Source organism: Sturnus vulgaris, chromosome 1, assembly GCF_052056855.1.
Source record: "Sturnus vulgaris isolate bStuVul1 chromosome 1, bStuVul1.hap1, whole genome shotgun sequence".
Taxonomy (NCBI): domain Eukaryota; kingdom Metazoa; phylum Chordata; class Aves; order Passeriformes; family Sturnidae; genus Sturnus; species Sturnus vulgaris.
In genome coordinates, this window is record NC_142243.1 from 129,669,767 (window position 1) to 129,696,064 (window position 26,298).

At 36.8% G+C, this 26,298-nt stretch overlaps 1 protein-coding gene across 8 annotated transcripts in view; it reads left to right on the forward strand.

Moving 5' to 3' along the window:
* RALYL (RALY RNA binding protein like) overlaps window positions 1–26,298 on the forward strand; it is a 365,612-nt gene that overhangs the window by 334,534 nt on the left and 4,780 nt on the right. For 7 of the 8 annotated variants that reach the window (XM_014870738.2, XM_014870736.2, XM_088176807.1 and 4 more), the window contains 2 exons: window positions 5,876–5,989; window positions 10,467–10,645. In XM_014870738.2, the coding sequence (XP_014726224.1) occupies window positions 5,876–5,989; window positions 10,467–10,645 (293 nt within the window). The remainder of the gene's footprint in view (window positions 1–5,875; window positions 5,990–10,466; window positions 10,646–26,298) is intronic. The other variant, XM_014870740.2, reaches the window with a different exon arrangement.

The window sequence follows — 26,298 nt, forward strand, 5'->3', positions numbered from 1 at the left end:
TTGACCAAAAAGTGCTTTCAATTTGCTTCCAAAACATAAAATACATTAGGAAGATTTGCTTCTTTCCTAGATCAATATTTTTTCCAGGAACAGTTATCAATATTTTGGATTTTTTTTAACTCCAAAGACTAGAAAAACATAAATCAGCATTTCCAAATTACCAGAAGTAACTCATAAAACTAAACATGTTGATGGGTAAATCACACATAGTAATTCTTCATGTTAATGGTATGAAGCAGTACATTCAAATTGCTATTTAGAACTGGGAAGGACTCACTTTTTTATTATAATGTAGAAATTAAAGTTCTTAGGGTATGCACTTTTATTTTACACATCTGAGATCAGGAAGAAAACATCAATCAAATCTTTTGTACTCTGTGTGCTTGAAATTAAGGAGTAGACAAGATGTTAAAATATGTATTGAATTATGTCTTTAAATGAATTAATTTTGACTCATAGACTTTAGCTTCATCAGCTGATCCTTTTTCAGTGATTTCTAAGGTAAAATATGATACAATATTTTGTATTAAACATGAAGGGCTTAGATAAAAGTACATGACATTTCTTCTCAAAGAAATCTGGATCATGCTTTGTGGATGAATCAGTTTGCAGTTACAGCAAAAAATATTTCACTAATATAGTTGTAGTTCAACAAAGTAGCACTTTCATTTTTAAAAATGTGATTTACCTTGATTTTATGCCTCTTATTATGCACTGGATGTGGTAGTCTCCTTTGGTGTTAGATGCTTCAGTGAAAGATGCATTCTAGAAGGCCACAGAGGACTGGAAAAGAGTCACTAAATCAAATTCCTTATCCTTGCAAGTAATCGCATCATCTTTTTTAAGATGCATCTTAAAAGTAGTTAAGTTTGGGTTTTTTCTGTTTCTTGTAATTTCCAGCTTAGTTTGTTTCTCATTTTTTCATATTCTTTTTTTGACGCTGTCTTAGCATAAAAGTATTATTTCTTTTTACCTTTTCTTGTCTTCAGCAAAGAAGAAAAACAAGTCTGTCACACTAAAAGGCTTTCCATTTTATGGTCATCTTCACAGCTGTTCTCCACATGTACCTGCTAAAATTCAGTGGTTCAACCTGTACTCACCAGGTCCTCATACAAAGACAACACACTTCTCCATCTTTAGCAATACATCATTTGACACACCCTAGCACTGCATTTTCCTTCTCATGGTTGCTTACAGTGGTAGTCTATTATCAACCCAAGAATAATTCTGTCACTGTCTTCTTCTGCCGATGAGCCTTGGTGCTGAGAGTCGGGCTTCTGCTGTTAAGTGTAGGGGCTTTTTCAGTGATATCTCATCATTTTTTCAAACATAACATTCCTTAAAATCACCTGACCTTTTCTTCCTTTCCAGTTTACTCTGAATAGGTGACATCTTTCAATTTCATGTCATCAGCAAATTTCACCTCTTTGTTTGCATTTTTGCATCAGAGTTGTTGAAGATATTTAGCCATTACTAATTTCATTAGTAATTATTCTCCCTTTCAATATATGCATTTCTGTTATCTGCTGACCTTTATTTAGCTGATAATTGAGAAAAAATTCCTAAAGAGTAACTTAGTTTATTTTCCTACTCAATTTCTCAAAAGCAGATGAACAGATATTTTGGATACATGCAGCTCTGGTTTACCGTGTTTACCAATGGCTTTATTTCTTGCCTGAGATCAATTTAAAAAAAAAAAAAAAAAGAAAAAAAGAAAAAAAAACATGATGGTTTAAAGGAGAATTTCTATACTCCAAAGCAGGGCACCTGGAGCACAGAATTTATAATCTTTACATTTTAACATTGTTTTAAAAGACTGAAGTTCTTCCCAAGTGCTATTACAGACTCACAGAACGCTCGAGTTTGGAAGGGACCTCTGGAGCTCCTCTGGTGCAAGTACCCTGCAAAGAAAATTTCCCAAGACTGGTCTGACCACACCCACGGGAAGAAAAAATAAACTTCTTGCATTTAGATGAAATTTCACGTGCTTTAATTTATGCCAAAGGCCTTTGGTGTGTCAGTGGGGTCTACTGAGAAGAGTCTGGCTTTGTCTTCTTCATTCTCAGTTGTACTGGGGAGCCCAGAGATGGACACAGTGCTTTAGATGTGGCCTCACAAGTGTTGGGTAGAATGATGAGCTGGGTTTGGCTGGGGCAGAGTCAATTTTATTTCAGTAGCTACTATTGGGGCTGTGTTGTGAATTTGTGCTGGAAGCAGTGTTGGTGACACAGGAATGTTTCAGTCACTGCTGAGCTTATGCAGAGTCACGTCCTTCTCTGCCTCACCCCACCAAGAGCACAAGGGACTGGGAGGGGACACACCTGGGGCAGGAGACCCCAGATGGCCAAAGACATGTTCCAGACTATGGTATCATCTTCAACAATAAATTAAGGGGACGGTTGGCCAGGGCTTGTTCAGGGTACTTGTCACTGTTTTCATTTGCATTGCTTTTATTCCTTGGAATTTATTTCTTTTTCTGTTGTTTTCCTTTTCATTATTATTATTATTGCTATTATTATCATCATTATATTGTATTTCAATTAATAAACTGTTCTTATGTCAACGTATGAGTTTTCTCCCTTTTACCCTCCATATTTTCTTGCCCCAATCCTTCTCGGGGTTGGTGAGAAGTGAGCAACTGTGTGGTGTTTAGTTGCTGGATGCAGTTAAACTGTGGCAAGGAACTTATTTTTCATCAGGATCCTTCATAATTTGTCTTTGATAGTTGCATGTTACTACAGAAATGCCCACTACACTATAATTGAGAGTGGAATTTCTCTAGGACAATAATTTTGAAGACTTGTACAATCCTCTGCAAGGTAAAACAACAAGCAATTCAAATTATTACACTATCACAATGTTGGAAACAGAGTGAAAGTTTGGAACTTGTGCAGACTGGTTGAGATATTTTTCTTTTTTTTTTCAGTCCTTTTTAGTGTTAACTTGAAGCGAATGACTCTATTATGGAATCATAGAATCATTTAGATTGGAAAAGGCCTCCACATCATCCAGTTCAGCCATTAACTGATCACCACCTTGTCAACTAGGCCATAGCACTAAATGTCACATAGTGGTTTCTTGAACACCTCCAGGGGTGGTGACTCCTTTGGAAATGATTGCCTATGTTTAACAACCATTTCCATAAAGAAATTACTTCTAAGATCCAACCTGAACCTCCCTAGGTGCAGCTTGAGGTTATGTCCTCTTGCCCTATAACTAGTTATCTGGGAGAAGTGGACACCTCCCACCTATCTACAACTTCCTTTCAGTTTGTTGTAGAGAGTGATAAGGTGTCCCCTGAGCCTCCTTTTCTCTAGGCTAAACAATTCCAACTCCCTCAAACACTTCTCATATGAATTACCCCCTAGACCTTTCACCAGCCTCATTGTCTTCATTGCCCTTCTCTGCACTCACTCCAGTACCTCAGTCTCTCTTCAACTGAGGTGTTTAGAACTGGACACAGCACTCAAGATGTCTCACCAGTGCTGAGTACAGAGGGACAATCACTGCCCTGGTCATGCTGGACACACTATTGCTGATACAGGCCAGCATGCCATTGGCCATCATGGCCACTGGGGCACACAGTGGCTCATATTCAGTCATCTCTTGCCCAGCATCCCCTTGTCCTTCTCCACTGGGGTTTGTTCCTTGAATCCTCGTTGTTGTCCTGTTCTTTTTGGTGCCATCTTCTTCCCAGCCTAGTTTTTCCAGAGACACCACTTAGAAGCCCCTGTGCAGCAGACCTGAGTTGAAAAGCAGTGCTATCCATGCATGTGCCTGTTTCCTTATCAAACTCAGATGTGCAAATGTACTCTGCTTTGCTTAGTAGACTGGAAACAAGTACCATAAGGTCCCTTGCAGTGTCACTTCTGAGTCTGACCTTTTGGGCTTGGCCAGCCTGCAGTCTGCCAGTCAAGGGAGAATCCCTGACACAACAGCATGGCTGCGTGGAATGTGTTGCCAACAGGCTTCAAAGTGGGTTGCTGCCAGCACTTAGCATTCCCCATTGGAGCAGTTCACACCATTTCACTCTGAATTCTGAGCTACCTTGCTACTCCAGTGTGGACCAGCCACTGCCCCTGGGGAATCAGTAACCTTCTAAATATATAGTTGTCAGAATCTTCACATTTTGTTTCAGATCTGCGGGATTGGAGAGTGACCTGTTAGTTCTCTAAGCACATTTTAAACCCTCACTCTATAAATACACAAAATAATTCCATCAAATACTGCATAGCATATATGAGTCTAGCACAAAGGTTATTTTTTATGCTTTTTTTCTGTAAGTCCTTCTGTTTATTCAATGTGAGATCAGAGGTTTCAGCTTATTCTGTGAGATAATGCAATTTCTCAATATGAGCATGATTAAATAAGCACATTACCGCATATAGCAACCTACTGCCTTTAGCTGACATGTCATACCATAATACACGTGGCCCAAACTCTAAGATAGAAATCTTTGATTTCAACCTCAGTGCATGTGCTACAAGTTTGGAAGGAGGCTAATTTGAAGCAAACACATACTCATCAACTATCACTGAAGTAGGCAGTAGTTTGTCTTCACACTCCATCATCAGATTGACTGCCCAACACAAGTTACCTGAGAAACCATGATAGCAGACATGGCCAAGGATCAATGAGCAGGACTGATGTAGCAAGATGCAGCCAGGAGATTTTTCTAACAGAAAGGGAACATGTTCTTCTTCATAGCAGAACATCCCTTTTCCCAGGCTCAGTAAGGACCCCCCTGTTGTGTGTATCCATGCTCTCGATACACACACCCAAGTCAATGCTCTTCCTCCTACAGGAGTGGTGGAGGAGTAACACAGCTCAGGACTCTTCCACTGCCAGTCCCTCATGGTGATGGTCCATTTCTTCCTATAAGAGTTGTAAGAGTGACTGCTCTGTTGCCTGCTCTGGCCCTTTATAAATGGCTTTATTCTCCCATGCTAGCTCAGGGTTGCCATTTTCTCCTCTTGACCTTTTCCACATGATATCCTAGCACAGACAGAGCAACTGAATTTGATTGGACCACCTTCTGAGAGTAAAAAACGTTCCAATAATGCCAAAATAATGAGTTAATTTATGAGGGCTGCAGCGCTGTTTCCTTTGAACCCAAAATATCTCCAAAGCAGTTACTCCTTTTTAAGTTAAACAATGGGAGAGCAATAATAAACAAAAATGAAGAGTAAACCAGTGCAATAATGATTTGGAAACTGCAGCTAATAATTTATAGGTGATGCCTCCATGTCCTTGGATGTGATCATAAAATGAAATATTTTCGTATATTATCCATAGCTGGAAAAAGTACAAGAAATTGCCAACTGAATCTAAACTGAAAGCTTTTGAAGCAGCAAAATGTGACACTTCTTGCAATGAGTTTTTTCACTGGAACATAATCTTGCATTCCTGACTGCCCTAGCATTTATATTACCATTCACTCTTGCTGAGAAATACATACTGTAAGGGATTTTTTTTATTGTCAGTATTATTACAAAATAGTCCAGCAAAATAACATTGCAAGACAGTGACGTGTCTATCATATTTGAATTATTCTTTCACTATAGCATATTTTAAAGTAAAAGTTATTTCTATTTATGAAAATGCTTTTGAGATGTTTTTTCCTGAAATTATTATTACTGAGCAACACACCTTACATGGAGTCTTGCCATTAAAGCTTAGAATCCTGCGGTTTTCTAGGATTCTGCCTTTTTAACTAACAATGTTAATTTTTAAAGCTAAATTTCCGAAAATATTGACAAAAATGAGAGAGTAGGATTTCTACCAAACAGAAAAGAAAGAACATATTTTGCTTGGGAGGGGGAATGTTACCACAAATATAGTTTATTTCATGTTTTGCATTTTGTTCTTTCCACAGTGAAATCAGATGAGTTGCAAACAATCAAGAAAGAATTAACTCAAATCAAAACAAAGATTGACTCCTTGCTAGGGAGACTGGAAAAGATTGAAAAGCAGCAAAAAGCTGAAGCAGGTAGGTAAAAGTCATTTATAGTGAAATTAATTAGAACCTCGTTACCAGTCAAGCAGACAGACTAAAGAGAATGGAAGCTTTCTGAAATTTTGGTACTTAATGGAGGCCTGAAGCAAAGTAAATTAACTCTCGGGTAGAACTGTTGAGAGGATAGATTAATATTCTTCACAGAACATGCATCATCATTTAAGAATTGTTTTTTTATGTTGTAGTAGGAAAAAATAATTTCTCTAGTTGTTCTGGAAACAAAATACCACTAAAAAACTGACTGAACTGAATAAAGATAGAAGTTTTTGACCATGGGGATGCTTGTACTAGGTACAATAAGAATTAACAGATGGTGTATACCAATAATTATTGCTTGAGCAATAAGCAATAGGTAATAGTCACAAGCTGAAGCAAGGAGAAAAAATCTGTTTGATATAAGGAAAAGAGATGCAACTAGTACAGTGAGTTGACCAGAGAGACCATAGTGGCTCCATCCTTCGAAACATTCAAACTCATTGGGCTCATGACCCATGGACCTGGGCCAAAATTTGAGTTCATCCCTGATTTGAAGAGGGATTGGATTTGGAGAGCCCAGAGATACTTTCCAACCTCAGTAATTCAGTCAAGCTCTGGCCTCTTTGTAAAGCTGGTTACACCTGCAGTTTAGCTTTTTTTCTGGCTTAAAAACTTTTGGTTTTGGCAAACTTTGGGAATGAAAAAAATCCAGTATTTTATATTGGATTGTATTTATAATTTACTTTATAATTTAATCAAGTCAGTGCAGTGTTCATTTTGTTAGATGAATGATCTCACCTGGCAGCACTTTAAAGCACTGTAACTGAGAGTTATAAGGTTGTATTTTCACCATGGTAGATATAAAGCCAAACTCAGTTCTTATGCCTGTCTATGGCGTTTTCTTTGCTATTTCCTTATAGATCACATATTTTTTTTATAGCAGCTTTATACTAGTGAGTTGATTTTGTGAAAGTCAGCAGGGAAATGGAAGCCTTATCTCATGAAAAACTCAATTTTTTTTTCACCCCTCCCGTCTGTGATAAAACCTTTTTATGAATTTTGTATGAAATGTGTGAAAGTCATTCTGCCTCAGAGCCCACAGCTGCCTGGATCTATGGACAGTAGTCAGTTACATGAAGCCAAAAACCCATGGGGACACATAAAGACAATTCCATCATGACCATCTAAAACATCACTGGGAATTAGCAGTTGAAGGTTAGAAACCTGACACAGGCAAAATAGGAATTTAGATATGGATTTCTCCTGTTCCCAAGTAATGTTAAAAAAAAAAAAATCTTTGAAAAATAACCTACCTTTTCTTTACAATCATTTTCTAAGTTGATAGACAAGGACCAGTCCCCCAGCTGTTACAGTTTATCTCACAAAGCTGAGGGCTTTTTTCAAGTCTAAGGTAAACCATTAGCAGAGTGTGTGATTATCTCTTTCAGGAGAACTCTGCACAATATGTATTCATTAGATTCTATTTTGTACTTTATGCAAGTTGGATAAAAGCTGATATAATTGTGAAGATGTAATTGCAAGGCACTCCATTGAGTCCCTTGTGCACTGAAATACTCTGACTGTGCATCCCTACCTTGGGGAGCTTTTATGTTACGATGCAAAACAATCTGCAGATCATTGTACTTTGATATCCAATTTTCACTTTTGCTAAAGGACTGTAGTGATCTCATTTAAATAGCTCAAAGAGGAAAATGTTGATTTGTATTGAGTCATAGTCTTATGCCTTCTGAAGACAAGCAATGAACATCCTCAGATATCAAAAAACGTTTTCAAAATATTGATGTTTTAAAACATCAGGTGCAGAACTCATTCCTCATATTCTTTGTCTCTCATTAGAGGGTGTGAGGAGAATACCTCAAAGATACCCATAAGCATGGTACTCCATTTAAGTTTCCTGAGCTGATGAGGAGGGTTATGCAGCGTGGGTGATTAGTCTGCAGATCCAAAAAGGTTCCTGTGAGCTACATCAGTAGCTGAACTACTTCATTTAGAATATCAGATGGGAGATGATGAGATGATTTTGTTCCTTCTCTATGGCCTGGCAATGTTATTTCTTATTTTCCTCCGCCAGAAGGCGTGGCCTCACTGACACTGGGATCAGGGAGAGGATCTGTCTCACATTTCATAAAGCAAAAATCAAGCTATCATCTTGTTCTTTTGTTTTTTTAAGTTTGACTCCCTCTCCTGAAGAATTTTTAATCCTAAAATTTGTTACATCTGGAGGCATATGATGTTACAGGCTAGACAAACTCAGTGCTTACATTGGTTATTGCTCTACAGCTGCATGAAAACTCTCCTTACAGTAACAGCTGATGTTCTGGCTTTTTCTGTTGTCAACCTCTAACCTTTCCAATAGGGGGAATATAGAAAATAGGATTTCCTGTACATAGGAAAACTGTAGAAACAGCTCCTTTTCTTGAAAAAATCTGAACCAGGAAGCTGGGAAAAAGCTATTCTGACATGAAAAAAAAAGTTAGAGAATATTCTTACTGTAATATTAGAGATTAGGCTCTAATTAGGCTGAAAGTTAGGTACTTAAGTTTAGGTTGTCCAAAGAGCCCAAAAGAGATGGGTACTGAGATGGTATTTTAGCTTTCTCTGAAGAATCCAGTCTATGTTCTCATTAAGACAATTTAGTAAGTGACCTAATTTTTTTAGCAGCTGTATCTTAGAAGGTTTCCCATTTAAATGCATTTTCTATCAATTCAGCAACCTTGTTTTTAAAAGCCTTAACCAAAATTTATTCAGTTGTCATTGCCAGAGCTGAGTGATCTCAGAAGTGGCTTAAGACAGGAAATGGTAGGGCCAGACATAAAAGGCATGGGTGATTCCACCCATATTTCCTTGTGCATAAGGCAAGTAACACAATCACTTATAACTAGCTTGGCATTGTATGGAGCATCTTACCTAGATAAGGCTCCATGGGCTGAATCTTCTGCTAATACATGTGACTACAGTACTGTTGAAGCAGCTGTCTAAGACGACTTTGCATTCTTCAAATCTAAGAATCTTTCTGAAGACTTTGGGTGACTGAGGGAGGAAAGCTTAATTTTTCTCTTTCTTCAGTAAGCGAAGTTGAAAATGAGGGACTAAAGACTGATGAAGACTAAAGAGATGAATGTAAGTGGCAAAATAAATGTGCAGAGTCAAAACATAAAACAAATGTCTTGTTTAAGATTATGGAACAGAAAAATGCAATCAGATTTGAATAGTGTGTTTCCTGGTAATAATTTATGGTAAAAAAATAATATGCTCAAAGAGCTTCAAAAATATAGAGGTTCAAGGCAATACTTGATTCATTGGCTGTCCAACAAGATAGGTAATGAACTACTAGTGTTACAAAACAGTCACTCTGACAAAGGAAGAAATATTTTGTTCTAGAAATTCTGTCATTGATCACCCTCAGACTGACATTGTTTTTCTAGATTCATGCAACCAATTCTCTGGCCTGACTCATTTTGAGTACTTAAAGTTTTTCATGTAAGTTCCTGACATGCACAGGAATAACACTGATTATTTCTTCTACATTCTTCAAACATTCTTCTAGCCAGTCTGTCTCTGTCATTCTTCCATCAATCTTCCTCTGGATTTCTGCTGTTTGGATGACGTTCCTCAGTGTAGCCAAGAGTTTCACAATACCTAGTCACAACAACGCAGCTACTCTCATGAAGTCACAGAATCACAGAATAACTGGGTTGGAAGAGACCTTCAAGATCAACGAGTCCAACCCATGCCCTAACACCTCAACTAGACCATGGCACCAATTGCCACATCCAGTCCTTTTTCAAACACGTGAACCAGAACAGTCAACCAGAACAGATTCTTCAGGCCTCCATGGAAATGGTCTTTCTTTTCTCCCCTTTTCAGAAAATATAGAAAGCCAATATTTGGTTCATTGGAGGGGAGCATTCTCCAGTTACTTCAGCACATTATACTAATGAGGAGTAATGGATGCTTTACTCCATAAAAACATGTTTGCCTGTCTAAAAGGATTTGTTGATTACCTGTATGGCTGTTAAGATATATTCACAGTAAATTCACACAAATTCTTGTTTATATATTGGAAATTAACAGCCTTCTGCTTCTCAGAGCATAGATATTTATGTACTTCTCATTGGCTGCACATGAATAAATATCTGGTGACTATGCCAATTGGATTCTAAGGTGAAGTCAAGTACAGAGAATCAGAAAGCTGGATCTGTTGGTAAATCAAACCTTCATCCACTGCATGGCATAGATGGGGTAGATGACCACATTGATATTGTGATTTATTTATGGACTAATTTTGGAAAGAAAAGTTTTCAGTCATATTTGCCCGGTAGACATTATCACACAGAATTTTACAAAGCTAGTACATCTGGAGATGGAAGCTTAAGTTTCTTCTGCAGAGCACTTTCCTTTGCCACCAATAGGAAAGGCTACTGAATCTCTATAGAGTATGTTTTCCTTACAGAAGCCCAAAAGAAACAAATGGAAGATAATGCTGATTTGATTCAAGAGGAATGCATATCAGAGAATGCAGATAACTCTACGGAAGAGCCAATTGAAGGAGGGCCAGATGCAGATGGGGATGGAGAAGATATGACTGATGGGATAGAGGAGGATTTTGATGAGGATGGCAGCAATGAGCTGGTAAGGAATAATCATGACATGTCTGTCTATATGGTTCCTACAAGTAACCACAGAGAACCAACAATCTGGATTAACAAAATAAGGTCACAGCAGCACTGTGATGTTCTGTTACTAGTGCCTAGACCGATAATCCTCATGCACTGTAATATCAATTTAGCATAGGAACCTCCGAGGAGAAACAAGAAAAATATTTTTTACTACATTTGGTGATTTTAGAAAGGAAATAAAATGTAGTTTATATTGATTTACTTTTATTATTTTATATATGTAAAAATGTAGTGGGGTATTTTTTCTTTTCTTTTTTTTAACTGCTGCTTTTCAAAATTAAATAAGATTCTAAAATGGTGAACTTTTCCATTATTAAACATGTGCTTTCCACAGTCTCTAGTCTCTATCTTCCATGTGTATACTCTGCAGGCTGTATTGGCTGATACAGAAATTTTGATGGAAGGAATTCTGCTTAAGAAATGTTTGGCTAAGAAATGTTTGGGTTTTCAATCTGAGGCTGCACCTTTCATGAAATACCCATTATGGTGCTAAACTCCTAAGTTCTTCTAGAGCAACATTAAAAAATATTTGGATAGTCAGATTTATACCTTTGTATGCATTCTTAATTAAAATGGAACAGTCACAGTGATTTAGCCTCTATAACACACTCCCTCCCTTCCTAGTTTTCTTATTCTGAGCTGAAAAAACTTTTTTTGCTCATTGTCATTGCTTTCATTTAAAAAATATTTTATCATATTTGTACAGTAAAAATCTTTTAGTGAAGCAGCAGAAGTCAGTCAGCAAGGGACCCAGCAGAATCAACAGCAAGTCTGGAGTAACGAAGCATGTGAGTAAGCAGTAGTTTGTACTGCTTACTGCAAATGCAATTTAAACCTACTTGTAATTTTCAGATTTGTGTCCCATTAGCCAGCTCAAGACTGTCTTGAATTTCTATATTCTGAATAACATTATTCCCAGAAGAAGCTACTAAAACATGAATTCTCTCATCTTTTTACATGCCATATAGAACAGATGACATTATTCCTCATTCCTAAGGAGACAGGTTCTCTTCTTCAGATATGAAGTAAGAAGCTGTCACTCAGAATTTGTAGGGAGTTGGCATTTTGTAATTAATAAATACTTGTAAATATAATCTCCCACCATAGCTAATACCTGAAGAGCTGGAGTGATTTTTGCAATAGGGGTGGCCACAGTTTAACAAGAATGGTGTGGTTTGCACTAATTAGGTAGCAGACTCCCCATTACAGACAACTAAGTGGGGATGTTAACATGCAGTGCATTAGATTCTGACTGCTCAATACTGTCATTTCACCCTGTGGATTTGACATAGTTAACATATATCCACACTATATGACACAAAAAGTAGAAGAATTTTTTCATCTATCAAAGGCCTCAGCAGGAAAGGCTCTATAAAGCAAGCAGCACAGGAAGAATTCATTAGCAGTGAAAGTCTGGAATTGGCACAGCCACATTTGCACACCACTGCTTCCAAGTTAAAAGCCTTTCCAAGATTCATATTGTGGAACTAGTTGAATGCAGTGCGTTGCAGACGCAGCTGCAAAGACAGCTCAGAGGTCTGACACACATCTAAGGCATGGTGGGGAACCAGCTCCAGCTTCTCTGCATGTCATCACTAAGTGCATGAGTGATGAGAGGAGGTGGCTCACTGCACATGGAGAGTGGTGTCCTCTGCATTGCATCCTGGCAGGAGTGGCATCTCCCCCATCCCAAGAGGATGGTAACAAGGAAAGGCCGAGGAAGAGGACTTCTGTGCATCATTTCAACCAGGTGCAGCCTGGTGCAATGTCGGGACAGTGGAGCCAGTCAGCCTCATGCCTTCCACCTTCCCAAAGGCTGGGACCCTCTAGCTGAGAAGCTGGAAATCCTGTAGACCTTAAAGCTTACAACTAAGATTGTCAGTGATGTAAAATCCCTGTCCTTTTCATCCTCCCTTGACATTTCTATCAAGTTTTTGAAGGGGCTACTTCACCTTAACTTTCCTGCCTGCTGCAGGGTGATAATAACACTTTCTTCCTTTTGCAAAGACTAGGGAGATTAGTGACTGCAAACCTGCAATGGATAGGATAAAGGATTGCTCAGCGAAGGATTGCTTCAAAGAAATCTCAGGGTATGGGTGTTTTCCACAGAAAGGGAATTATAAATTTAATTATGTATCTTTCCTTTATAGTTTTTATTCAAACAGTCAGCAGTATTGGCCTGTATACTTATGATATGAAGATGGTAGTTTTGTATGCATGTTGCATTTAGACTGTTTTATACTGGCATATATTTATGTAGATATACTGGCCGATTCCTATAAGCTTTAATTTCTATTCTAATCATTGATAGATCTGTAAAGGGAAGGACAGTAACAGTGCTACCAAATCTATAGTGAATACCCCTGCAGAAATACTTGGGAATTCTCTCTGCTTCTACCTATTCTGTGTCCTCTTATCTGAAATTGCCCTCTGTCTTTTGAAAAGTAAAGTGGATATATAAGCTTGTTGTAAAGCATGTCCTAACAGATATTGTTATCCTGTTTTATAAAAGCTTAGTTATTTAGGAAAAAAAAAAGCTGACTATGAGAAAATATGTAATTTTGGAATGGAGCCAGTTACAAATATTTTGAGAAAAAAGAAAGAAAGGTTAAAAATTAAAGTTGTTCAATGTGACAACAGTAACAAAAACTTTCCACATAAGAAAAACGTCACTATTTTGCGTAAAATAGTACACTGAACTTGGAATTTTTAAAAAAAAATCTTCCAAAAGGCTTTTCAAAAATGAAATCTATACTGTTTCCCAAACATAGAGCTAAAGGAATTTAAGACAATGATCAAGAAAATATTTTCTTTCACCACTAAGACCAGCAGAGGAAACAGAAAAATATTTAAACGGGCAAATCTAATGCCCTGAAGTCATTTCAGCAGGAAAATTTAATTAAGTCCACTAGTATCAAAAATATTAATAGAGGAAAAAAGGAAAATTACTTAAATTTATAACTTAACCTTTAGGGAGTTCTTCAGATTTATCTGTAAATCTTCTGCCAGGTCATTTCACAAAACCTGCTGCAGGTTTGCTGAACAGAATTTTGTTTTCCTAAGTCTGTCAATAAAGGGAGGTGTTCAACAAGGTCATACCCACTGCCAGAGTCCAGATGCTGCCAGAACGGAGCCTCTGAACCCGTATATGTGGGTCTCCATCTTTGCAGCAGAGGACTCAAAAATATATTTCTTTATTTATTTCTAATGTTAACTTGCTAACAAAGTGACTTCGCAGGCTGTATGCTGTGTGTTTAGGTGTGAGGATCAGTTCCCTAAATTCACACATTGTCTATTTGAAGGAACAGGTTACTGCACATTAACTGAGTGATGCCAGCTGTCCTCATGCCTGCCTTCAGCCTAGATCAACTGTACAGAAAGACACCATCTGAGTTAAGTCAGGCATGGGTTTAAGAACCCTTCAGCCTCTTCAGTTGTCTGCCTGGCTGCACACACAAAACAGCATCATACTCAACAGCTGCACACTTTCTTCATCCACCATCTAGATCAAGATGATTTTCAACCTTGCATTGTAATTTTCTATGACTAAAGACATGCCCACAAACAGTCATTATGGCTCAGCTAAAGCATGAATAAGTTTTACACAGCAATAACTTGATTGCACATCCGAGCTCCAATTTGAGACAGGATGCATTTGAAGCACCTGCTGCAGTCATCAAACATCACCTCTTTTGTCTGTCACTTCTTTTGTACTGTTTGCCCAAAAGTGTCTCTCAGTAAATGTCTCCAGTATTCCAGACAGTCTGGCTTTAAGGATATCCTTAGAAAATTCCCAAAGAATTTTGTTGCATTTTTATACTGAAGAGTTCTCTAAAAGGCCATCTCAGAAACACGATCCATCTATGTATGAATATGTTAAAGTTGGCTTCAACTTGCTCAGTGAAGTGTGCCATAAACTTTCATCCATATGCTTTCACACAGCTTCTCACTCCCCCTTGTACGAGGGCATGCATATTTTTAAGTTTTACATATATATATAATAGTCACTAGTTTGTTGTGTCTCTCCTGAGCTTACTTTACAATTAATGTCACTTAACTGAACCACTTAACTGACTGTCAGAGGTAGTGAGAGGGGTTGAAAACTTCAGGTCTATTTCCTTTGCTCTTTTTAGGTAAAAAAACAAGTTAAAATCTGGTTATCCCAGATTTTACTGGACCTATAATTCAAGCTTTCATTCCACTCCTAACATTGAACAGTTTCTAGTAGCAGTGAACTTAAACTTTCTGAGCTCCTTCCTAGTGCATTCCTTTTAATTTAAGCTGTTCCTCAACAGTGTTGGGACAAAGACTAAACACACTGTTCCAACACCCATCCCATTTTATGGAAAACAGGCTCTCATGAAAGATCTTCATTTTTACTAAATTAAGTTCACACGCAAATCACAAGCATATCACAAATTACCGAAACACAAGTCTCCAGTGATATCAAACAGGTTTTGTGTGTCTGCCATGGTTTGAAATTGTAAGTAGTGGGAAGGAAAACAAACTTTTCTTACTGCTGTGGCTGCACAGGGGAGAACAGAAAAGTGGCCTTTGCAACACAGTCCATCCAACACGTTATGATATCCGAAAAGCAGCTTGTCAGTCCCTTTATAACAAGTCTGTTCTTTCTAGAAATAACATTAATATTATTAATTAATATTATTTAATTATTATTAATTCTTAATATTGTTATATATTATATGTGAATTATTATATATAATATAATATACATTATATTATATATCAATATAATATATAATTAATATATCATATATTAATTATATTAATATATATGTTAATATAATATATAATGTAATATATAATGTAATATATAATATATATAGATGATATTATTATTATTATTATTATTATTATTATTATTATTATTATTATTATTATTATTATTATTATTATTATTATTATTATTATTATTATTACTTATTATTATTACTTATTAATATTATTTAAAAATACCTGGCTGAAAGATTGAAGGAAGAACATTTCTGAATTAGCATTCCTGGGGTTCCCTAATTCTCCTGATTTAGCACATGGACAACCCAGTGCAGACCCAGAACATTTCATATATCTTCTCTGAATTTGTTTCAAAGGATGTTAATCGATCATTGAGGAAGCACTGGATCAAGTCGTTGCAATCCCCTTGTAAATAAAACAGGTAGCTACAAGTTACTTCACTGAAAGCCTGAAGTATTATAAATTTGGGGGAAAAAAACCCAAAAACTACAAAATACTTTTAGCCAAAGGTTAATAAAATACCAACAAAATAATTAACTGTAATGAATTATGCACAATAACTCATATTTGTATTACATTGTCTGAGAATAATAGTTCCTATCAAACTGTCAATCTTTCATAGTAAATAACTATAATAGTAATAGCACGATAGTGGTTCAGTAGTTGAGCATTCAGTACAGCAAACTGTTTTCTGGTAGAGTATGTGATGCAAATACAGTAGATTTATGGCATCATAACTCAGATCAGACACTGGTTAGTGCTTGGTTGGAATTTGAAGGATATATTCACGATCACAGCATTGTTTTTATGCTAGTGTAGCTGTGCTGAAAGTAATGAAGCCAGACAAGCATTACTAGATGGGAGTTCCACAATAATGAGTCAACTTTAATGAGATGTCTTAAGAGGCATTTTTATTAATTTTTTTTAGAACCAAAGATCCAGAGACTATAAAAGGCCCAGTTCTGGTTACAATGTAGATTTACAGTAGTTATTTCAACAACAATTATGGTTCCCTTTCTATTAAGTATATTTTAGTTGTATTTACCTCTCAAGGATATTTCTTACTCTTGTCCTTTTCTCCACCTCCATACCACGTTTTCAGCCTATCAAATTTGTTTCAAACATCTGATAGAGAATAATGTTTCAAATATTAATACCAGAAACTGCCACAGACATAAAACTCAGGATAATCCTCTTGCTGCACTGATTTTCATTATGCAAAAGTAAAACCATTATGATATAATAATAGCTATATTTCTTGTAGGAATTGATGCAATTACCATTTAAATCAATGGAACCAAATAGTGCTGTGGCCAAAGCTCATCAAAAACATTTCCCTCTTGTCACAAATGGGTGATTTAGATTGCTGACAGGTACACTACCAAAGGTATTAGCAAAAGTGGTTTTAATATGATGATATAGAAGAGTAACTTAGCCAAGGTTCAGCAGCAAGGTTCACTGTAGTACTGTATGGCACAATCACTTGAACAATGATTCAAAACCACCAAGGCACAAATCAGAATTACCACACTAAAAGTTTTGAGTAGTATGCCACTGGTAAATGGTCTCTCTGCTTCAAGAACTAACCTTGAGAGGCATCACAGCTCCAGAGGAAACCAGCACCGTGCTGCCAGGCTGCTTGGCTAGGGGAGCTCAAAGAAGGCCAATTTAGGCTGTCAGATTTGTGGAATAAAGTGCCTGGATTGTAGCCAAATTACATGCAATGGGAAAAGTCTGCACGAGACTCCTTGTACTCACAACTTTCTTTGTTCCTTGATAAATGAGACTTTGAAAGTCTACTTGCTGTTCATGTGTTAATTGCATTATGGGTGTTCCAACATTGCTCACATCAATGCTCCCAGTGCCACTCTTTGCCTTTGTGGATCTTCATACTGCAACTAGAGAAGTTCTTGGCTGTCTGGGCTATGGCTCAGTCCTTTACTTCCTTTGGAGTCTGAACCAAATTACCACTAGTTTGGTCAAAGGAGTGATTGTATGCATCCCACCCCTCCTATAAGTAGCTAAAGGGAAATTAATTTAATAGCAAATCTGTATGAAACTTTGAAACATTCCTTGCTTTAATTATTTTGTATGGAATTCAACACTGAAAATACCCCGCAGAAAGTCAAACAAAATCTACAGAAAAAGAACCAAAATTTGTCTGATGAATTTCATCTAGTTTAAACCCAGCTTTGAATATTTCAAATAGCAAGATTAATCAAATATGCAACATGACAGTATGATAAAGATATGATAATATGATAGCATTTCATTTATGACTGTAATTAAACTAGATTTTTCATTCTCCATTTAGATGCATGTTTTTTCAGTCCATAGCATCAGGGCAGACAAGACTGACTCTACTATTATCAGCCAAATTAGGCTGATTAGGCTTGTCAAAAAGATCAGTAGCTATTCTGACAACTTTCAGCTTTCTGAGTGCACTTGTAAAGGATACTACTTAGAAAATAAAGGCTAAAACTTCTTATTAATGGCAATAGCTGAAGCAATGTTTTGCCAGAAATCTTATTCAGCATACTTTAAAAATCACTAAGATCATGCAAAATTTTCTCTTTTCTATTGCGTTTACCATTCATTGAAATCTTGCATTCAGTGTCAGGGGAACATGATATTCCTCACTCCTAAGACAAATGAATAGGTAAAAGATTATGTTCACTTGATAAATATCAGTGCAAGATGTTTGTACTTGAGTAACCTAAGAAAGTCATTAGGGGCACCATACCCGACAGATACTAATTCCTTGTACCTTCCACAGCTGCAATAAATCTAATAACCTGCGACTGAAAAAATAGAGAGAGTAATAAAAGCATGCCATGAAATCAAAAATTGTACGAAACTTCCTGACATGGCCTTTTGTTATATTTAATATATGCAGTAGCACAGTAGCTGTGTTTGCTGTTCACCCACTGTTACATGAGTCATTGGAAGGACCTTGTCACCAGCCCCTCCTCCCCATTTTTCCTGGCAGTCAGTTTATCAGAGGAAGATTTCCTAAGTGGTGTTCAGCGTTTTAACCAGGTTACTGGTTTATAAATGACTACATAATGTTTTTCTAATTGTTGTTTAAATCCTATCCTGTACACATGGGATCACATGGAAACCTGCAGAAAATGCAGGCAATGTTATCATGCATTTTTTTATCTCTTTCTGCTATATTTTCCTGCCTGTAATTGCATTTTTGTAAAACGAATAAGCAAACTAGTTTTATTGAACTCAGATCTATTCCTCTGAATCTGCTCTATATTATTTAGTTCCCAGTTAAAAAAATCATCAAAACTTGAAATTATAAAACTTTTAAAACATTGTAGTGTGAATAATATAATTAATTTACAGACATTAAAATCTTACAGATTTGATTTTTAAAAGCTTGAAAATAATGGGTTTTCTCCTCTGTTTATCTCATTTTTAAGCAAAGTGTGTGGGATCAGGAATTTTGGGTTCTGTTCTCAGCTTTGACACTGAGCCCATGTGGTTGGCAATGTGCCTCAGAAGATTGAATGTGTAGGTAAAATTAGTACCTCTTTCTGAGGTCAGACCAACAGGTACTTTTCTTTGGCATGTAAGAAAGGAGCATTCCCAATTATCTAAACTTATAAAAATGCTTTCCAGGAAAGAAAAATGTGTGTAACAACAGGCAATATATTCTTCAATGAATCTGTTTTACTTTTTTAGTTGCACCCTGCCATCTGTCTTGACTGCCTGAAGTCTCGGTCATCATTTAACAAGATAGTCATGGTGCTTGATAATTTTGAGACAATAAATTTTTAATTTTAAAGGCTCGGGTTTTATCAAAAACAGCTGCTTCGCCTCCAATTTAAAAACAAAACAAAACCACACACCAATCAATTAATTTAATCAGAGGTAAACAATGCTCTCAGATCAGGCCAAAAATTCTCTTAGACATGTAAACAAAATGCTTGCCTAAAGGAGATTAACTCTTCTCTGATATAGCATAGTTGACCTTAATATTCAGTATTAGTAGCCTCATTAGTTTTATTTAGTACAAGTAGATCAGAATTAGCTCCACAGATTTTGCTGGCCCAAAATTTATGAGCATAGAGTCAACCTCTGAGTGAAGCGCAGAAACAAGGACAGACAAACACCTACCACTTAGAAGCAAACCTGGATCCCCTTTCAGGTGAGGACTATGATGACTTCCAAAAAATATCACAAGCTTTTTGCTTTACCTTAAGGCTGAAAAAGAAACATTGGAAATTAATTGAAGCAACTCTGCACTTTAAATAAGAACACTGATGTCAGTTTCCACCCATGAATATTTTTGCCAATGTAATTTTACTTTCCTGTACTTTGGCTGACTCCAGTAGAATTCGGGTGACTTGTTGCGCGTGCTGCAGGGGGGTTTTGTTCACCCATCATTTACAACCAACAGTCCCCATCAGTGTATGGGGGGAATTAGCATTGGAAGGGTAACCTAGCATAGATACCAAAGCAGCAGTATGAGGTGTGCTGGGAAGTGGTGGATGGGAAGGGGAACATTGGTGTTTTCTAGGCATTCACTAGGACACAAATCCTCTGGAAAAACTCAGGACAGCCATTGGGACTGTGTTGTGGGTTTGAGTCTATCAGCTTAATCATAACATTCTAAGATTTAACTGAGATTGAGCAATTGTCATGCATCACACATTTTTCCTGGTGTGTCAGTCTTTGAAAATAAATAGCTTTAGTTCCCCTAGAAAACACTCATTTCACAGACTTTATCAGTAACCTTGAGCAACAAAAATGCTGAATGGAAAACCCTCAGAGGAAACGTTTTTCTGTTGAAATTCTTCACTCAAGTAAAGAGGTACAAACATTGAAAAGACAAAATATTGTTATTTTTCCATACTAAAAGACAGAAATTATAGATGTTTTTATTTTTTCTCAATACAAATTGCAGAGCCACTACAGCTAGTGACCCAATTATTCCAAAAGGTCTCCGTTTTTTTAGAAAATATAAATGTGTTACTAAGAAGATTTTCTGCATGATTAATATCAAAACATGAAAGGCAGATTGAATTTATCCATACATAGGCATTTACACACCTCAGAAAAGGGAAGTTATTTAGAAGGTGATAGAACTGTAATTGCCATTTCAACAAAAAAAAAAGCAATCAGTGAGAATAAAACAAGCTCAGTCTGCCAAAATGAAGATTTGGAAGTTAATCAAATATCAACTTAGCCAGCTTGTCATGCTGCTATGTGTGTCTGAAGTTTCCAAATTATTGTCACTATTGGCTTCTAAAATTACACTACAGTTCTGTAGTCTTTCAAGATGAACAAAGTGTTTTCCAGATCAAGTAAATAAAGAATGAAAAGGCTAAAATCTCTTCTTCCTCTTTGCAGGGTTATAATAATCCTTTCTCAGCTAATATCAGATTCTGCACCATTTACAGACCACGATTTGACCCCAAGTCCAACATTTTGCTTTCTAACTTTTATTTTAAAAATAATGTCTCTTGAAATCCTCATAAAACCAAAGTATTATGCACTACTGTGCACTTTGCATTCAAATAAGTATTAGGCAGGGAAATACAAATAAAAAACTGCTTTAAATAGGACCATCTTTTATTGCCATTTCCACCTCAATCACATTTCCATAGCAAGACTTTCACAGAGGACAGTTTTAAGCAGATAACTCTATATCCTGTATATACAATTGACTGTCTTAATTCATTATACTGTCACCATTTAAAAATTCAATCTACATTGTTTGTCTCATTCCACTCCTGCTTCCAATGGTTTACTCTGGGCTTTCGCAGTATCTCTGTCTCATGCTATATGCTTCCAACTTCTTCTTCCAGCACTCTCTCCTTCCCATTTCTTTTCTACTTTTTTTTTTTTTTTTTAATGTCACTCCACCTGGTTGTTCAGTTGAATAAAACCTCTGTCTCCAAGAACCTGAAAAATGCCTGATTGATTAGACAGAACACTCCTCATCTCAATACATCGTTGCCTACACTTATTTTGCCTGGAATAGACACCCTTTTGTTTTTGACACCTATCTAAACTCTAATTTGGCAACAGTGAGAAAGTTTATTAGGTGCTTTCTGCATAGTTACTTTAAGGCAATTCTTCTAAGCTTCTACTTTCATTTATTTTAAAACCACACTTCTTAAAATGTATACATATTAAATGGCCTCAGGGTACAAGTTTTAGTAGTTCTTTTATGCATTAAAGTGTGTGTTCAAATCTGCACCCTTGGCATTAGTAGGACAAGAACTTTTGCCTTGAGCATTGATACTAATTGGACCACCACTTCACACTAGAGAATTCCTACATCTCACAGTTAGCAGAGATTGATTCAGTAGGAATTTTAGTCTACAGCTTTTTTACACCACCCCATAACTTAAAAGCATCTCTTCTGTAGCATTTGGGATGATAAAGTACAGTACTTACTGTGAATCATGATAAGACTCAATTGAATTTGTTTCCCATTGAGCAGGCACCATCCCAAGAAGCAGAAAATACCCAGGGATCTCCAATGAGAGCCATACCCTCGAGAATTTGCTATGAATATCCACTCATATGCAGGGATAAATGAAGGTGGAACATTTTTTTCTCTGCTTTATTTGGCACTGGCTCCCAAGAAGGTGTTGAGTGTCTCTCAAGGCACATTGGTATGGGCTGAGGGAACTCTGTGGACAGAGCATCAGGGAGGCCTTACTGCATTTAGATTGGTTTTATCAGCTGAGAGAATAGGAAAAGGAGTTTGGTGGGAACACAGTTTCACCAGAGGGTAGCAATGTGGGTGCATTCTGGTAAGGACTTCCAGGCACTGAGTTCTGCAAAAGCACCACCTCCCCACCATGCTACCTCTTCCACATCTGCTTGGAGATCCTGGCCCACCCCACACTGTGCAGAAGGGCCAGTGCCTCCAGCTTCAGATCCCTCCCACTGTCACCAGAAACTGTGCTGCTAATCCCTAAGTCTTCTCCTACTGCTATAAACGACCTTGCAGAGGAAGATTGTGCTGCAAGAGCAGTCTAGCAGGAGAAAAACACACAGCCTAAATTAAAGTGGATAGATCCACTTCTTTCTTTCATAGCCCCACTCAAGCTGTCAAATGACCATGTTGACTCTATTCCTAAAGTGATTCCTTCAGACTCACAGCTGACCATCCTCTCAACTGCAGCACTCTCCAAATATTGGATCCTGTCTCCACCACTACATCCAAAAGCATTTATCACAATTCTGCCTGGAGTCTGAGAAAGAAAAGATGTGATGGTCTAGGGGAAAAATCAGTATCTGATAGGGCTATCTTATTCTTCCTGCTGATTTTTATTGGACAAACAAGTGAAAACAGCATTTTAATGCAAAGAAGATAGCAGTTTGTTTTCACTGATGACTAAAACAATCATTCTCACATGTACTCACATAAATACTAAAACTTCAAAGTAATTAAGCTGTTCACAGAATGGAAAAACGATTCTGTAATGTTTTTAGCAATTAGAGTATGATTTGCAGAGTCCAAAACATAATGATTTGATTTCATCATTTGAAGAAACGTTTAAAGAAGGTGCAACTGGTTTTTGTAATTATCCTTTATTAAAATTTATCAAACAATCCCTCTATTTGTTAAATTCAGTGAATATTCTATCACTAGTTCATTATAAAACATTGTGCATTAGTGCCATCATTTTGCTTTTCTTGTTTTACAAGGGTTACAACTGACAGCAGCAAAAATGTGATACACATTCACATTTCCCTGCTCACACCTACTGAACTGAGCATTTACATTTCATATGGGGGCTTTAAACTAAACCACCCATATGACTCTTACTGAATTAGAGATTTCATGCTTTAAATCAAGGGACAAAGTGCAAAGTGTACCTCAAATGAACACAGCTGTGGAGTCAGTGTGATAGCTAATACAAATTCAACGTTCCTTGGTAAGCTCTGCTTATTCCTTGTGGCTTTCCACTGACGATGAAGAATGCTGTGTAAAAGCCAACAAAACTGCATGTCCCCATGGTACCTTACAAATATAAATTACATTGTTTTGCACTCAGTGTGAGTGCCTGCTTAAGAGAAAAGGAGGATATTGTCTTGAGTTAGACAAAGCAAACAAACAGAATGGCAATTTGCATTACTACTTTCTGTACTGCATTATGATTTTTCTCATTTTACATAAATATCTAGATCAACAATTGCTAACTAAGTTTTGGCTATTTTGTTGTGTTTGTTTTGCTTTTTTTTTTTTTTAATGCCTACTCTGCAGAAAAATTGTATTTTTCATCTCTTTTGCTGTCCAGAAAGTGCATAATCAAAAGAAATTATTAGAGATGAAAGAGAGTATGCTGTCCTTAAGGACATAAAAACAGCATCTGTAGACCTGGATTCAGAATTCTCAGTTGTACAGATAACAGTATTAGGAGTGAGAATCAGATATAATGAAAGCAGTTGTGGGACAATTGCAGTTTGAGGTAGCACGAGTATGAGGGTGGTGCTGGGAGTGAAAGGATTGTGTACCTGCTGCTTTTTAATGGGGCTTGCTGTTGTTTCACAGAAAGTGATGTATGGCAGTCACATAACCTTCTGTCAAAGCATAGTCAGACACCAGCAGAAACCTAGAAAGGTGTCAGACATCAAGTCTCCAACTCAAGAGGAGCCTGCAAGAGATAGATGTGCAATTTTACCAAGCAATGGTCAGCAGTGGCTTCAGATGCCTCCACTACAGTTATTAAACTGAGAATTCCAGTCTTGAGAATGGGTTTGTCTGGCAAGGAAAAAGAGACAGGAGAGTAAGAGGAATGATATTTGAGGCTTTGGGTTTCAAGTTCACGTGTATATGTGAACCATCATCTATCCATCCTCTTTTTAGCTGCATTTTTTGAGAGTTTCTAAGATTAATGCTATCATAAAAGCCATTCTGAGTAAAGGATTTTTTTAAAAACAGATGCATTTTTTCAGATTAATGTCTTTCATATACTTTGGATGCTCTTCTTGCTTATAATTAATTGTGGGGTAAACCATACGGTGAAGTCTGTAACAATTACATTCTGTGGGATTTTTCTTTTAACATTTTCTTAATAACTACAAGGTAAGATGTCAATCATGTACATCTTTTGTGTCATTTAGTCATAGCACATTCATAATACTCCCTCCCAAAAACACATGCTGAATTTACACTCTCATATAGTAAGATGTATTCCTGTACATTTAGGTCTGGAAGATAAAGCATGGTAAAGTCCAGAACGCTTTTCCCCATAAAGCCTGTGAGAAGGAAACTAGTTATTTACTGGGATGAAGGAACATACCTCTGTTCTTTTCCCTTTTTCAGAACCATAGGGAAAAACAAATAATTCAGAGCAGGAAAGCAGCTGAGCTCCGTTTGGATCTAGCTAGCAGAAAACAAAACCCATCTCCTGCAGACAAATAAAGCTCATCTAAATGAGTTTAGAAAAGTCAGTAGCTTTCCTACCACAGAAGGGTCACTGTTACAGCTTCCAGGTCCTTAGGCAGAAGGACAGTACCTGCAGTCCCTACCATATATTGGACTTGTCTTCTCCTAAAAGGCTTTTAGGAGCAATACAGAGTGCAAGCTATTCATATTCTGTCATGCCTCATGACTACAAAGCACAGAGCTTGGAGGAACTGGTCCCCTGGTAGATGATCTGACGGCCAGGCTCTCCGACAAGAAAATATTCTTTACATGCAGAGCGTGCTGAAAGATCTACAGATGTAAAGATAGAAATTAGCTAGGCTTTGAGGGGAGGTAAATTATAAAATAATTACGCTTCTAAAAAACAAGATGGAAAACTTTGCATTTTTACTGACTTTTATCAGATTTGCGCCATCATTTGTAATTATTGTGTAGGGTCCGTAAAGCAGAACTGCACTTTCAATTAGGGAGGTTTTTTAATATTTGATGTTGGCTTTCCAATGTTATATACAATATAATAGTGTATAGTTAAAATTAATTTAATCTAGTATATTCGAATATGACAAAAATGCCAGAAGGATTATACTAGAACTATAATAACAGTAGCAACAGAGTTTTTAGAAGACTGAAATACAGTGTTATGCCTAAGAAGAGCGTTGCCAATACCTCATGCTCAAAAAAACATCCAGATAATGAAAAAAGCAGCAGAAATAATTTCAGGGGAAAAATGAACCAATAAATATTCCAAAAATTCTTTCCATCTTTTTTTTCAGAGATTATGATGGCAATTAGGACAGTATATAGGGTTCCTTTGATATTGTCTATGGATGCCAAGTCTATATGCTGAGTTGAGTTATTCAATTCTAAAAATGCATTATGTTCAAATCACATTTTCTAAAGTGGTTTTCTGTTAGAACTACATCAAATGAAAGCCTTATTACTGGCTTAAATGTAATTCAGTTCATTCTTGTTGTGTCAGGAGATGTTTTTATATATAAGGGGAAAGAAATGAAAAATTTTTTTTAAAACCCACTAGTCATTATGAGGGTTTTTTAATATCATCAACACTGCCATAAAGGCAGATGATAAACTGCACACTATTCAGAAGAAAGAAATAGAATGAAATTAGCATTGAATTACTCTAAATTAATCATAGCCCTGTATTCCTGTCATTCCAGGGAAAATAAAAGCTTGGCTCTTTCAGATTCTAATGTTTCCTCTCAGACTTTGCCATTATTTGTAGTGAGAGGGAAGTAAGAAGTCCATGTACTGTAGAAAGAACACAGGAATATTTTGGACTGGTGGGGTTGCTAAATTTTTGTTGCTGTTTCTAACCAACAGCAAAGCAGCACTGATGACTTGGGTCCAGATGGTTAGCAATGTTAATGTTTCACAACAATGACCTAATGAAACTCTTTAGTGCTGGTCACAGGTAAATGCTTGAAAGG